Consider the following 16,716-nt stretch of genomic DNA (forward strand, 5'->3'; position numbering starts at 1 on the left):
ATACACATACACATAAACTCATTTTTAAAAAAAATCGCCAACAACAGCTAACATAAATCCATTTCAACCAGTGCACTCTCAGCTTGGATAAGTTCCAGGAACAACTCTCAGAAGGACTTGAGAGAGAGCTATAATTATGCTGTTTGTAGAGTCGTCTACAAATCACAGTGGCCCCTGTTTAGGAAAAACCTGCTCATTTTTGGAGGGTTTATGATATCCAGTTATTTTGATCAGTTCCGGGGACGGAAAGCGTCCGTAACAACAACCTGGAAGTAGCTCAATGAAAACTTCCGCTTCGTGGACCGTACCAACTTACAAACCCAAGGGTGGTTACATCAATCCACAGAAACGGAATATGTCGTTAGTTTTACGACAGTAAACGCAACTTGATACAATATACTGCTTTATAGTACTCTAAAATATATTATTGTAATTGAAATATTGGCATTATCCTGAAGGATAATCACATGTATCAAAAAACCTTGACCATATGAAGAATGCACCCCCTCTCTTAATGTCGCTGCCCACACTCTGACGCTGCTTTCACAATCGTGCTGTGAACTTAATCAGGCATCTAAAGCAAATTTACTTCCAGTTTATAAACATTTATAAGCGTGATCACCATGCATTTTAGTCAGCGAAGCTGAACATATTCCCAGGAGGAGCTGCCACGTAGTGGTTTTAACGCGGTTTCTTTTGCTGGATGTCTGGATAGAGCCAGAGGTTTGGCGCGCCTGGATGTAAGTCACTTCCCGCTGCTTTGAGTAAAGTACTTGACCAGTCAGCTGTTTATCGACAACTTATAAGAGAACACTGATGAATGGACAGTTGACTTTTGGTCACTCTGCATGCAAATACATTTGAATCCATGTGCAAAATAAATACAAAACACTTCACTGGTTTGGAGGATTCACTCCAATGAAGAGATTTGGTGTTATGATATCGGGACCTTTTGCTGCCATGCTTGCACCCACTTTTCTGATTGAAGGAAACATAATTGCAGATTAATTCAGAACTATTTTAAATAATAACTATTTTTCTTTCCTACTTATGTTCTTGTGATTTCAAGTAAGTGGCCTCATCCACAAAAGAAAAAGGAAAAAAAAAAAAAAAAAAAAAAAAAAAAAAAAAAAAAATATATATATATATATATATATATATATATATATATATATATATATATATATATAAAATGTGTATATATATATATATATATATATATATATATATATATATATATATATATATATAAAATGTGTATATATATATATATATATATATATATATATATATATATATATATATATATATATATATACACATTTTATATATATATATATATATATATATATATATATATATATATATATATATAAAATGTGTATATATATATATATATATATATATATATATAAAATGTGTATATATATATATATATATATATATATATAAAATGTGTGTATGTATATATATATATATATATGTATATATATATATATATATATATATATAAAATGTGTATATACATATATATATATATATATATATATATATATATATATATAAAATGTGTATATATATATATATATATATATATATATATATATATATATATACACATTTTATATATATATATATATATATATATATATATACACATTTTATATATATATATATATAAAATGTGTGTATATATATAGTATATATATATATATATATATATATATATATAATATATATATATAAAATGTGTGTGTATATATATATATATATATATATATATATATATATATATATATATATAATGTAATGTATATATAATTTTTTTTCTCACTTGACACATAGTTTTAATATTCCTTAATTCTTACTTGTCTAGATGGAAAGCTGCAAGCCTGTTTTCCAAATCTCTGGAATAAAAACTCGAGATATGAAGAGGGTTTTGGTTCAGGGAATCCAGCAGCTGGGTGGAAAATATCTTGGAGGCTCAGTAAGTAAAGATACCTCAAAACATTTGGAAAAACGGCAGGTATATCAGAGACAAAATGGCAATAATTATTGTTAAACTGTTTTTTTTTTTTTTTTTTTAAAGATTATTTTTTTCATACGCATAAAATTATGTTTGAGATGTATTTGAGATGTAAAGAATTAAACTGTTTACACTCTAACCTTTGCAAATAAAAATGTATTAAAACTGGTTAAAGTGGAACTATTATGTGCATTTCAGGCTAATTTATTTTTATTTCTGAGCCCAGAAGGGCTAGGATTGATCGAGTTATTGTCACAAATCGCTTTATTTACTTCAGACCGACCCTCTCCGTAGGCTGTCAGATCAGCCTGTGGGTAAAACGAGTGGATTAAGACTCTTCCGCATTAAGCCCCGCCTCCCACCTTTGCACTAAATCGGGAGCGCGCACGGCACCTGCTTTCGCCATCATTGTAACGTATCATAAACAGAAGGATTATATATAAACTCAATAAAAAAAAAAAAAGCAAACTACAATGTCAACACATAGCATACAGCCCTACATGTTGGAACCTGAATCAGACCCTGAAAACAAAGTGGAAAACAGCAACCCACAGCAATGAATGCAGCAGGATATCTCTTTTTGATAAACTCACCAGCCATCGGTCGAAATAACTTTATCCGACGTTTTCCAGCCCCGCCTGATGTATTTGTACATGCCTTTGTTAACCAGTAGAAGGTAACCAATCACAGAACCTTATCCCCCGGGACGTCACAAGGATTTCCAAGTAGAAAAAACTCTCTAAAACGACGCGTGTTTTGTCGCCATGGAAACCGAACGGAGAGAGTGCTGGAACTCAAACTCAAACTCGCGTTTAGGTAATAAAAAACAGTGCCGTTCACATGTCTGATGAGGATTCAACACTATAACACTGTAGAAAGCTCAGAAAACTCGAAATACCATAATAGCACCCCTTTAATGGCACCCGTGTCATTCATGTGAGTGATCTTAAATGATTGGTTTTCCAGGTCTGAAATAATTCTAAGTTAAATTAATCTATTTAAATTAATTTGAAAATACTCTAGTTTTGACTATGGGGTTTAAATCAATTCCAACTTCCCTCAAAGTCCTTAATTCCCGTCCGTATTCCTACATAGTTCTACAATGACTAGCAATCATTAAATGAATTTGAAAAATACTTGTATTGAACTTTGAACTGTATTAACTTAATTGTGTCATCTGCACCATTTCTACATGTAACTAAACTAATACAATGCTTACATTATAGGCATATAAGTGTGCCAGCACCCACTTAATAATTCCCCAGGTTTTGCCCAGCGAGAAGTTTTTGGCAGCTTGTGCTGCAGGTATGTCATTATCATTCTCATCTTTATTATGACAGATATTTTTAAAAATATCTCATTTGACATTTTACATATTTGACATTAAGTCTTTTTTTTTTTATATCTTATCATTAACACTGTTCTTTTGTATCTCTGCCTTCCTTTTTGCCAGGAAAGTGGGTTGTGACTCCTGACTATGTGTTAGACAGTGTTAAGAATGGTTCCTGGCTTGCAGAGAATCCTTATGAAGTGGCAATTGTTACAAGATCCTCAGCTGCCTTTTACCCTGTCAGACAGTGGAGGGAGAAGGTGGTCAATGGGAGAATTAGAGGGGCTTTCCAAGACTGGAAAGTACTCCTTATGGTTCAAGAGCCCACTAGAAGAGCCATGTTCAGACGGTGAGAAATCATTTTATAAGTTTTATCTCACCAAACATCCACAAATGAAAGAAATAAAATATGGAATAATAATATATCAATATATATATTGTTTTTTAATAGGTTGTTAAAAGCAGGCAGGGCAGAAGTATACAACTGTACTCCCCCGTCTTACACCTCCATCACTCACGTCATGGCGAAACCTGTTACAGAAAACTCAAAATCCCCAAATGCACCTTGCTACCCTGTGAGCTACATTGTGCAGCACCTCTTTGGGGTAAGTCAGTCGAGGTTGTGTAAAAGATAAAGTCATAAATTGGCATTGGTATGAAAATGTTTAAAGTGGTGGAATTGTCTGCCATTTTTCCTTGACAGAGCAACTGCGTGGATTTAAATTTCAACATAATGGATGATCATCTGGCAGAGACGAAAGACTGTTTTCTTTACAACTTCTCTAATTTGGAGGCCGAGCTCAAGAGCTATGTTACCAAGAAGGAGGTGTGTAGCTGTGAGAGCCTGCTGCAGTGAAGCGCAGACGCATTAGCTTTTTGGATAACATTTGATAAACACTTTGTTGGTCTGCATTCTGCTGACTTGATTGATCTTGGTTGTCTGCTTTGTTCTCCACATAGTTAACGTGCTCTTCTCCTGTAGGGTCGACCAAGACTGTACTTCCTTGAATTTCTGGGTTACCATGACCCTTATCGTCCCCCATCACAGGTAGACGTGCATAGTTATCAACCCCCAGCCATGATCACTGCTATACATATATCTACAAGATAACTATGTATTTCATCAAGAAGATCAGGTCATTCAATTTCCTTTATGTCATACATTTCAATGAGAAGTGACATTAGGAGCAAGGCCGCATCAAAACCAGGTCACTGGTTTAACCACCGCTCTTGGCTGATCTGAGAGCTTTGATTGGCAGACCTATTAACAGTACTCTGCACTGTCTTGTCCAGACCTTACCCAAGTGGATGTCTGTCAGATTGCTATTACAAGTGCTCTTGTATTTCCATTTGGTACTTTGAGTCCATATGGTATTTGCCAATAAGCAACAGTCAGAAATGACCGCCAGAAACTTTGGATGTCCATTCCCTACTTATTTCCATTACCCTTCTGCCCTCACTGCCATCACTCTCTTTGAATGCTATGTTCCTTTCTCTTTTCTACATACCTCTTGGATTTGACCGTTGTTCTGTTATTACTCCAGGCAACAGCATCAAACTTCAGCAATGTCAGTAGTATGATAGACTCCGGCCTCTTCATTGAAGCCCTGGAGTCAATCAGAAGTGGAGTGTACCCGGGCTTGCTGCCACCAGCCACACACCTAGTCTCTCTCCTAGATTATGCTCAGCAGGTAGGACCAGAATTACTCGACTGCAGAAGTTCCTCTTGCTTCTGCGTTAGCCTGAGGGGTTTACTAAAGAATACCTGGTTCCACAGCGGTTTCTAATCCATATAGATAACTTATTTTTGTTGTTTCAAACTGTCTGTAAGTTCCTCCCTAAACCCTTTTTCTTAAGGTAGTAATTTACCCTAATATCTGGAACCAGCTAACTTTTCATTATAAAAAAAAAAAAAAAAAAAAGTTACATGATTGATCCAATTTCAGCTCTGGTCTTCAAACTAAAAAAAAAAAAAAAAAAAAAAAAAAAAAAAAAAAAAAATCAAAATGGTACAGCTCTACTAAAGCTTACAATTAGCTCCAACTGACCCCCGGTTGTTCTGTGTGCGTTCTGTCATAGGGTAATGCCACGACCCTCTTCCTGAGGCATTTCCAGCTTGTTATGGATAACCTGCTCATTACCAACCCACCTTGGCTGGCTCCCTGCACAGTGAAAAAGTATTACACTCAAGTGTTGCAGTGTCCTCACTGTAAAATGGGCATGTGGCCTTTTCTAGAGACAGCCATCAGGTATATTTGATGTCACATGAGCTTTCTTAAATACTTATTTATTGTATGTGTATAAATATAAAAAACACAATGTTAATTATTTTAAACAAGCAGCCACTTTATTTTTCACAGTTATCTGTGTCTATTCTTTGTGATCCTCAAGCTACTGCCTGTCTATTGACGCCGCATGTCACCCACTCCCTGGACCTGCTTTGCCAACATTGATACATTTTTATTGTTACATCCTTGGACTTTGCCTCAAGCTCTTTCAGGGGGAGCTTCACTCTGTCACCAGCAGGTAATAATTTTAGAAAATTCTGCAGGAAATGGGGCAGATTTTTTTTTTGTTTTTACTGTATCTTGCAAATATTGAAGTGTATTCATTACGTCCAAGGTTCTAGTTGTTTCCCTGCTCTAAAACGCCTGATTCAAATCAAATGGATCCAACAGCTGGTTGTCAAGTTCTGTACAATGACCCATTAACTGAATGAGGTGTATTTGTGTAAGAGGTGTAAACATCTGCAGAACTGAAGCCTTCAAATATTCACTTTGTCCTGCATTATTTGTCCTGCATTATGACAATAAGAACATTAAAAAAAACTCCACTTCTATCATCTCCTCTGTCAGTGACTTTATGCTACTCCAGGGGACACGGGTCTCGACCACATTAACATCCGGCTCGTTGATGTATGGAACCTTCTGGACTGTGTGGGAGCGCTCCACGTTACTGTCCCATGCTTTGAAACAACTAACACAGCTCTTGCTACAAGCTGCCATGAAGGTGAGAGCTTTATTTTACTAGATGAGCTGTGATATATTCAATTTTTTTTCCAAATTTTGGATTTATCGTGGCCCAAAATGTTTGTTTTTTTTACTGGTAATTACTGTCAGAGCAGGCTATATCCAATGTATAATTCTATTTAACCTCATTGAAGGACTATGCTGAGGGGGAAGAGGAACAGAAGCTACATTTGTCGGACACTCTGCTGGACCTACTGTCCGTGTTGGTGGAGTTCTGGTGTCAGAAGCATTTTAGACTAAACCAGAGCCTGGTTGAAAAAGGCCTCAAAGACTTATCGGAGCACATTGCTGTTACAAGCCAGGGTATGTACTTAAAATTGCACAATGGCAACAAACATGTTGAAGTGGGAGTGTTTTCAGTTCTTCACAGTAAGCGCAGCACATTGGGTTGCATGATGTATAAAATGTTCTTTATAAATTAGCTTCTATTTCCTTTAATTGAATAGTTGTTCTTAGATTCATAACTGGTATGTTATCCATTTGATTTTCTCTAATTGTGTTTTCCAAGACAGCAACAGAGCATAAGAGAAAAAAAAAAAGAAAACCTGCTGAATATACCTGAAGCAGTCTTAATTGTAACATTTATGTAAATTTTTGGATTTTCATTTATAAACACACCAATAATCTTTTAACTAGCTTTTCTGAATGCCTGTATTTTAAAAGATATATTACTTCCAACTGGATACTTAGTTGTGTTTTGTCCTTTTTGTTTTTGCCATCAGATTTATCTCCAGCTGTTTTGGTAGAACTGGTGTCCAGAATCCGCTCTACCAGACTGAAGCTGGTGATGGCAGATGCCATATTCAGGAATCTGTGCTGTGGAAATGGATTTATTGTGGGAGACGAGCCTCTGTCCCTAAAGAAAATTGTATGTGTTTATTCTGTGCTGGTTTCCTTTTGTTAAGTTAGAGATTTTGGTGGCTCAGTTCTGTGGTAGATCAGTGATACAAGTAATGCTGTTATTATTGAGTTTTTATTGTTTTGTTCCGTAACATTAATTTATTAACATCATTAATTAATACAAATCTGCTGATACTGTGAATATAATTATTATAATATAATTATTATCTTTACATATTTTTTTTTATGAAAGAGATCGATGTCACACTTGGTTTACATTTTAAATTAAAAAAATAACATACATTAAATAAATGTTCAAGAGAAATAATAAAAAAAAAGCATTCTCTAGTGTCTACACTTACAATACTACATGTTTGTATAATTGATTCTGTATCAGCCAATGCTGTTGACTCAAAATGTCAAACCATTGTCTCTCTTAACCCAGGGCACTAGTGTTCATATATTATTTACCTTATCACTATTGTATTACATGGAAATCTTTTACCTGAAAATGTTTGTCATAGTTTAATGCCTTTTCATTTTAAACTAAAACTTAATAGCAATTTCAAAGTAATTAAAGATCACTAAGTTGTGGTATATTATAACTACACCAATGCTCTTTTTGCCATTATCTTGGTGCATACACTAGTTTTAATTAGTTTCTTCCCTTTTCCTGCTATGCTTTTGAGTTACTGTAAAAAGTACAGCTGTTCTGCATCAGGCAATGATACAGTTTGTAAAGAGATTTAGATCGTGTTACAGTTCTGTGCAACAGAGAGAAACATTACCGATGCGGTCTGACCATTATATAATGCTGCAATAGAACATCTGGCTCTCACTCTGCATTGGTTTGTCTGCCTCCTCCGTTCCTTGGGGAAACCTACACCCACTTGATATGTAAAAAGCACTGTCTAACCTCTTTTATGTCTGTTTGACTTCTGACAGGTGCTCTCTTACCTGCCTGCTTTGGGAAGTTTAGCTCAGAGTCCCAGTGCTGCCTACCACAGTACTGGACCCCCCTCACACAGCGGCAGTAAGGATAGGACCAGCTGCAGGTCAGTTAACCACAGCTGTTTATGTATGATCTATATAACTGTTATTTTCCATTGTACATTCTCACGAGTCTGAAGCAGAACATGATGGGACATACATGCAGAGGTGGAGGGTCAAGCGAGACTCCAGCTGAGTAGATGTTGCTTTCTAATTTCACTGCAGTGTTCACAGCACACGTCTTAAACAAAATGCTCATGTTTAAGCAAGCGCGTTAAATCTGCTGACTCTATGTAAGGTCTGCTTGCATCTCCAGTTGTTTCAGTCTTTGCTTTTGTCCTGTCTTTGCTGGCTTGTGCGCATCTAAAGTAACAAAGAACTTTTGAACCCCGTAGTGGTGTATGCATACTTTTTCAAGTTTCCACCCACATAGCTATGGATAGACAGCACAGTATGAGGCAAAACAGGTAAAAACGTAGAGATCAGATGAGAAGAGGAACAAAGGAACACCTGGAGAGAGGAGGAGTGAGTGGAGGTGAGGAGCAGAGATGCATGAATGGGAAGGGGGAATTGGAAGGAAATCTGGAGACAGACAAGTAGAGGTCAGACGGAGCATGAGGAGTTGGCATGTGATGGGTCATGCCCAGGTCTGATCCTATCAGTGTGTGCTGGCTGACAGGAGGGGTGCATAGGGAGGTTAAGCCACTCCTCACACTCACAAACACACACATGGACTACTGAGTCTGATTTGGACAGGGAGCCAACACGTAGATGAGAATATCCCTTCAGACCTTTTTGTCTTCCCTTACGACCACCAGTTCTCAGCCCTCACTCGCCCCTTCTTCCCCACTTCTCTTGATCTACCCACGCATACTAAATCCCTCTTAATGCAATCACATATACACACACACACACGCATTCTCTCTACCCCATATCAGACATCTGCTCCTTCACCAGCAGGTAGTTGGCCTGGAGAAGAGCAGGAGTCACCAGGGAGCAGGTTCATGTGAAGGCTACTGGTTCATGCACTGACCATATCCCCGCTTCCTTCCATCACTGCTGTGTTATTACTTTCTACGCACTTCTAACACTTTAGTATATTTTGACATAGACGTGAACAGAGCTGATGAAAACAAGGAATTCAGTCTGCACGGATGAGATAAAGAAATGCCAAAGGGCATGTAAAATCAGTTGACCTTAAAAGAAAGAATGGAAACAAAATGACAGAAACTGTGATGAATCTGTGACAGAAACCGAAAGGAAATCCCTTTTCCTCATTTTCATGGTGGAATTTGTGATATTATTTATAACTTAAGAAAACTTGCCGCTCTTAATCAATTAACACATCTTATGTTAAAGCACTTCTGAGTCTGACGCACGTCTTCGTCTGACGGTGGGTTCTGGTTTTGAGAACGCCTTAATGGCTTTGTAAAGACATTTCAACATCCAGTGTGAAAATAAGTTCTAAGTTTGGTTAGAATGCTTGATATCAAATACATGAAACAACTTTTAGAAATTTTAGATAGTGGTTTCAGTCTAGAGATGTTTGTGTCGCATTGCTTTCAGAACTAAGGAACAATCCTTGCAAGTCGTTTGGCAATGAATTTGTAAAGAGCTGCCAGAAATGTTACATGAAATCATGACCTTTATCTTTCATTTTAAGTTATTAGAATGTATTAGACTCTTTATTTTTTTTTTTTTTTTTAGTTGTTTATTTTTCTGCCTGTGTGTAGAATGAGTCTGTTGTGGTTATTTACGAGGGACGGCAAATGTGTTTCTTCCGCTCCAGTGAACAGGCTGGCATCGGGGCACATGTCCAAGCAGTATCGAGCTGACAGGGCGGCTGATTGACCGACTGTTTAGATGACCGTTTGACTTGCTGGCTGGCTGCGTGAGGCTGAATACAGTTAGCAGAAGGGAAAGCAGTAATTAAACCAAGGTTTTCCTGATCCTGACCGTGTGCATTGCTTTATAGATGCTATCTTTTTAAAAGCACTTTAAATCGTCATTATCTATTTTGAAACGGTCTGTATATAGTTCAAGTAAGGATCCGTGATGATATCAGCATGTCATGGGTTTTAGATTGTAACAAAGTCTCTAAAAGGAAATGTAGGCTCATCAGATATTAGCTAAAATTCAATATTGTTAAAACCTTTGATTCAAAATATGTCTAATATAAACGGCATGTTTTATATGGAAGTCTAAGATGTGTTCTTTCATTCTTTTGTTCTTGCACACAAAAAAGACTAATGTATTCTGCAATTAGATGGAACAAATATATATATGTAAATAGGAGCAATCAGCCAAAATGAATTGGAAATGTTGACAAAAATCCAAAATTGTGCTTCTCTCGTGCCAAAAACAAACTAAGAAAAACCTACAAAGACTTGGACAGGATCTGCTTGCGCTTTTACAGGGGAGGCAGATAAAGGCAGCAGGGGAAGATTTGCTGCCATGCATAGCTTTCCTTTCCTATGGCACGGGATGTGCATTACTTTAATTATTGCTCACAAGTTTCTTCAGAGTCTGCCTCCAAGGGCAAACTGTGCTCCAGGCCCAGAATTGATAGCTGTGCTACTGACAGCATGCTGGCCTACCGAAGTAGAGTGTAAGTGAAGAAAGGGCCGAGGTTTATACAAGCCAAGTACAGTACAGCCAGCTGCCACTGCTGCCAGCCTGTGTGGACAGGGGACACTTTGGTGAAGTGGTTTGAAATGAGAAACGGTACAACCTCATCATAGACAGTATTATGTAGTCTTTCTCGCACACACATACACACAGAGCTTGTCTCATCTCTTCTCAGCCTTGTCCTTGCTAATAACAAGCAACGTGACAGGATGTGTGTTTCCTCCTCAGTGCTGGGAGCTCCTTCCTGGCTTCTGAACAACCCAATTACCAGGGAACAAGCCTCTTCCCTGTAATACGGATGGCACTCCACTTCAATGTAACGCATGCGCATGTGCACAGACGTATACACACAAGACACCTGTCAGGCTTCATGCAGGCACATCCTCCATACCCACACGCAGGACTAGTGACAGCCCACAGCTATTAGCACGCCACCACTTTGAAGAGGCTTCACTTTCTTTTACTAGTTATTCCTCCTTATGTGCTTGCTCACATCGAATTCTTCGTCTCTGCGTTTGAGGCGCTAAGTGGGAGGAAAAGTGCTTTGGAGACAGGAATAGAGGATCGGATGTGTGAAATATGTGCGGCCAACACAGTGGGGGTTTGACAGATATTGTCAGATTTCATATAAGATGATACACCGCCAAGAGGGATTAATCTGCTAATGGCACATTTTACAGTACAGTGATCCTGGTTCCACTTTCTGTACCACTGGGTCTTCTTGCTGTCATGCTGCAGTAGTCAGCCACTGAAACACGAAGCCTGTTTAGCTTATTAAAAGGTGACGACTTTTGAATTTAAAGAGATTGGTTAATGCCGTTTATGTCCGCATAAACCTTCTGAACTTGTTCCGTTGTCTCTTAACAGATCTCAGAACTCCTCGGTGAAAGAGACAAGCCCAGAGAAAGACAACACCCCTAGAGGCTTGAACAGAGTCAACGCTGCAGGTATTCCACATACACACACACACACACACACACACCACTGCTTGACAGTGTAGCTTCACATTTGCAAGGTGCAGACTTTTAATGGACTCATGCACTACAGTAGGTCATCATTAAAAAGGGACATGATAGCTCTGTCATCACTTTCAGTTTAATGAAGAGCACATAATGTAGAAAGAGTGATTGATTTGCATCAGAGCTTGCTTCCATCCAGTCAGCTGTAATAGCAACTTGACCACGCAAGCGGGGCTGCTGTTCATCTTTCAACCATGTAACCACATCTGTGTCGTTTTCGTCCATTTCTTCTTTGAGAAATGAAACTCAGCACGTTTAGTTTTCCACATGTCTAACTTCACTTTCCTTTTTTTAAAAAAAATAAAATAAAATAAGTGGCATCAACAAATATAGTAGCTTTCCCAAAGAAAACAACACAGGTTAGTAGACAAAGTGTGCCTTGGATCTCTATTTTAGGGTTATTAAATGCAGCGATTATGGTTGAGCTGCAAATATATGGCGGCTACACTGATGGAACTTCCCTCCTCGGTTATAGGCACTAAACTCCGTGTGAACTCTCGAAAGTGTCAGAGCTCATATCTCCCCCCTCCACCTGATCAGAAAGGCCCTGTGCTGGTGTAAAAGAGGGGTGGAGGGTAAAGGAGAGGCGCTAGAGGGAGGGCTGTGGCAGGAGACTCAAGGCTGTTGGCATGTGTTGTTTTTCTTCTACGTGATCTCTATACCGATACACTTGGCATTAATTTTTGATGAACCATTGGCACAGCATCCTCCCCTCTCGCCCTCTCATCCCCCCCTTTTTTTTCCCCCTTATTTTTTTCTTACAGACTCTTTCACCCACATATGTAAGCTTGCTTTCTTGTATTCTGCACATCTTTGCTTTATAGCATCTGTCTTGCCTTGTGGAACCTCTGTAACTTTGTCACAGTAGCTGAGAGGGGTTGAGGGATTTGGGAGCAACATCTCTTTTTCCAGTTCTGCGTTTTCTTCTTGAGATTCAGCACAGATATAAATTTTAATGAGCCCAAATATACTATATGTAGATTATCCATTGAGAACTGCTGAGTGTCATTGTTTAAAATCAGTTTGCATTTAATGTCGTCCCTGAGACAAACCTTTATCTTCAATAGTCATGCAGAATCATTCAAAGCCGACACGCATTTTTCTCAGGAATGCTTGACAGTGGGGAAAAATGTGCTTTTAGTTTATTCTAACTGAATATCATTATGGCAACATGTTTGGGAAATTATATTGTTAATATCCAGTAAGTTGTGAAAACAACTTTGTTTTTGAAATTCCTTTTTATTGCAGTTTTCCATAACTCACAAGATCATACAAATAGCCTTCTATCAATTTCATCAATGTGATAATCGATATCCACAACTGAATGTATTTGCTATTCTTCAACACTACAGAGATGAATGGTTTATCCCTCTACCATCGTGTATAAATATAAACCCACCAAAAAACTAAGCAAGATTTAAACTCATTTGAACAAGAACATTGGTGATGTGCCTGTATGCTTTTAAATAAAATAAAAAAAAACTACTCCCAAAACAGGGGAATAAAAAAAAAAAGGATGGCCACATCTTTGTAACTATCTTTCCCATCTTTTTATACGTAGATGCATTCTGTTGTAAACTTACAGCAAATATTATTCGTTCCACTTGGGATCTGAAATAAATATTTGCCATTATAGGTGATTTTTGCTGCTGGGAGAGTTCCTAGGTACACAGAAGTAAACTCAAATGGAATGTCCATCTGGAATATTTATTTCAGTATTTTTTTTTTTATACCTCCTGCCAAAAAAAGAAAAATATTGAACAAGACCAAAAGATATAAAAGTGATTTGCGTCGAGGGATCCACATGGCCTCCAACATACAGATGAACTGGAGCTCCATTGTGTTTGACATTTACCACTATATCTCACATGGTGTTCCTGAGCTTTTACAGGTATTACAAATTTCCCTCGATTTCCAATTTATGTTTTACATGGAATGAGTTACCTTTCATTTGTTGCAGACCCCTATAGAGTTTCAATGTGTTTTTTTTTTTTTCATTGATCCTGAATCAAATGCACTTGTAAAAGCTTTGAACAAGTTTTTATCCCAGTGATCTTGTTTAGTCCCATCCAAAATTTTCTCAGTATGACGGAGCTGTAAAAAAATATAGAAATCCTCATTTTTCAAACCACATTGTGTTTTTAGATTTTAAAAGTTGTTTACTAACAATTTACTCAAAAATGTGTAATATTCTGATATTCACTAAGTTGCCCACCCTTTAAGCCTCGCATCTCCATTTCTAGGTAAGAAATCTGAATCAAAAGCACTTCATCTCAAAACATTTATAGCCTCATGTAAAGGATTTTGAGTCATGACCTTGTTCCAGCTTTTAAGTGGTAAATAAATCCAAGATTTCCCAGCTCCATTAATCTTTTCAATACATTATCCCCTATTGCTCTTTGAACTGGGAACTCCCATGCTATATAGCCCCTTCAAGCTCCCCCCATGTGGCACTGAATTCTGGATTACACCACTTGAGCTGTAATGTAATAATCTTTCAAAACATGGTAGCGCCAGCCTGCTATTAGTTTTGGCCAATTGTAAACTCTGGTATTTGATTCTTGGTTAGCACCTCTGCCAAATGTACAGAGAAATCAGTTTGTCCCACTCCTGAAACTGCTGACTGAAAGAAGCACAATAATCTTGGCAGGATCGCCATTTTGATAGTTTCAATGCAAGATCCAAAATCTAAAAACGGAATCAAATCCCGTTTCCTCATGTCTTCCCCAGAGGGAGAATGTTCTTTAACAACAATTGTCACAAATCTGCAAGTAAATTTATACCCAGACTTCTCATGGATTCAGCTTCCCAGTACTATGTAAAGTGGGACTATGTAAAATTTGATAAAGAACATGTCGTGGAAATTGTTGCATGCACTCTAAAATGTTTTCAAAGATGACAGAAAAAAAAAGAAAAGGGTAAGTAAGTAAAAACAAGAAGATTTGGAGATGTTACATTATTTTCTGGGCTGTTGCTTATTTAAGATGCACTACAGAAAAATGGAAAATTGACATGTTGTCAAACCGATCTTCCAGGCTAATAAAAAGAGATGAACAACTGTTTTTTTTTTTTTGTTTGTTTGTTTGTTTGTTTTTTTTTATTAGTTAACACTTTAAAGCCAGCATCTATGATAGTATAAGGGTAAATTCAGTTATTACTGAACAATGTAAACACATGTTAAAGCAACATGAGTGGCATCTTTTCGGGAAAGCTTGCCGAGTTCTCTGTCAGATCACGTTCTGCAGCGGCATGGTTCTGCATTAAAAGATTAAAACACTTGCAGAAGTGTGCAGAAGAGCAGAAATATCATTCAAAGTAAAAATGACTAAATGCCTCCATGTTGGAACCTTAGCAGTTGGTATTGTGGTGTTGAAAGATGAGATGCAATAGTGAGTAAGCATTTTTAAATGACTTTACTGCATGCACAACACACACAGAGGAGTGCCTCAGTGTAGATACGGCTTTAAATTAGACAGGATATATGGCTAAATCTTTTTCACCTGAGTGCAGTCTTCAGGAGCTCTCAACTCAGTGATGCTCAGTATAAAGACTTTACTGCTGTTGTGCAAGATTTACCTGTTTACAGCTTTGTTAGAGCTTCAGTGTAATGTTAACAGTGAGTTATGGTGTATTTAGTAGACATTGTTGAGACAGAAGCTTAAAAACTGTTTACACCTGCACAGCTTCTCTCTTTTTTTGGGAGATTATTTTTCTTTCATGCTAATTAGACATGCGGGGCACTAGAGCTCTGTAGCTCTAATCATTTTGAAAAATGCACTCACTGTTCATGATGGTATGTGAGGTTCACTGACCTTTAGCAGCATTCTTTCCCATACATTAAACCACTTATTGGTTTGTTGTGAAGATTTTTTTTGTGCCATGTCTTTTCAGACCTTAAAATGCATTTAATAATTTTGACAATGCTTTTTTTTTATCTAAAGCAACATGCAAATGAGGAAAAAATTCAAACTACACTTAATCTTTCTTCTCTAGACTTTGTCTGTGTTTCCCTCTGTCACTGCCTCTTGGCAGGGACAAAGCCACAGAAAAGTGCTGTTGCTGCTTACTGTTAATTTCGACAAATTAAATGGAGTTTTCCTATGGTCTTTACAAGTGGAATTTTCAATGGTTGCTCACAGTAAGGCCAGTAAATTATTTTTAGGCACAGGGAAAGCTGCAGTAATCTTGACTTGGGGGAATTATCATTGCTTTTAGAGTAAGCTTAAATACAAGTTCTTGAATAGTTTTAAATATATCCAATAACTGGCCACAGAATACTTTTCTAACACATTCCTGACAAATGGCATTGTTTCTAGGCTTCCAGCAGCTTTTTGGTCCAGAAATCAGTGGGCCAAGCGGCACTTTACAGGAGTGTAGCAAGCAGACTGAGGGATATAAAGAGCAACACATACATTTAACTTTTCTATTAAAGTGTGAAACAGGGGATTTATAGAAAAGGACAGGCGGATTTATCCTTTCCGTGCTTGTAAATGCTGAGCATGCAATTACCCCTATAATAGAAGTGTTGTGTCCAAATTGGAGCCATTAAAGTGATTTAACAGTGCATGGATTGGCCCTGGCATTTGTGAGGATGTGTACACATGGGGTGCAGTGGAATGGGTGTTTAATCAGCATTTTAGCGCCTGGTAATGGCAGAGCAGAGCAGAACATGAAGAAAACTGACTTGCCACACGGTACAGCATACTCATTAGGGACTGTAGTTTGGGCTTGGCTTCATCCTCAGTTTGGGTGCTTTTGATTCCTTTTCATTTGATGCTCTACAGTCACCTTGGTTTTTGAGATAAATGGGACATTTTTGGGGGATTTTAGCATCCATTAATGTGATGAGACAAT

General features: G+C 37.5%; 1 protein-coding gene across 1 annotated transcript in view; it reads left to right on the forward strand.

Moving 5' to 3' along the window:
- Window positions 1-1,876: 1,876 nt before the first annotated feature.
- slf1 (SMC5-SMC6 complex localization factor 1) overlaps window positions 1,877-16,716 on the forward strand; it is a gene marked incomplete at its 5' end in the record, with an annotated part of 29,886 nt that continues 15,046 nt past the window's right edge. Inside the window, 14 exons of the mRNA XM_079251159.1 lie at window positions 1,877-1,987; window positions 3,253-3,331; window positions 3,480-3,705; window positions 3,808-3,961; window positions 4,060-4,182; window positions 4,339-4,404; window positions 4,901-5,047; window positions 5,436-5,605; window positions 5,748-5,882; window positions 6,212-6,365; window positions 6,520-6,688; window positions 7,108-7,253; window positions 8,171-8,280; window positions 11,711-11,790. Coding sequence (XP_079107285.1) covers window positions 1,877-1,987; window positions 3,253-3,331; window positions 3,480-3,705; window positions 3,808-3,961; window positions 4,060-4,182; window positions 4,339-4,404; window positions 4,901-5,047; window positions 5,436-5,605; window positions 5,748-5,882; window positions 6,212-6,365; window positions 6,520-6,688; window positions 7,108-7,253; window positions 8,171-8,280; window positions 11,711-11,790 — 1,870 coding nt within the window. The remainder of the gene's footprint in view (window positions 1,988-3,252; window positions 3,332-3,479; window positions 3,706-3,807; window positions 3,962-4,059; window positions 4,183-4,338; window positions 4,405-4,900; window positions 5,048-5,435; window positions 5,606-5,747; window positions 5,883-6,211; window positions 6,366-6,519; window positions 6,689-7,107; window positions 7,254-8,170; window positions 8,281-11,710; window positions 11,791-16,716) is intronic.

This window comes from Telmatherina bonti (genome assembly GCF_933228915.1).
Source record: "Telmatherina bonti genome assembly, chromosome: 13".
Classification (NCBI taxonomy): Eukaryota; Metazoa; Chordata; class Actinopteri; order Atheriniformes; family Telmatherinidae; genus Telmatherina; species Telmatherina bonti.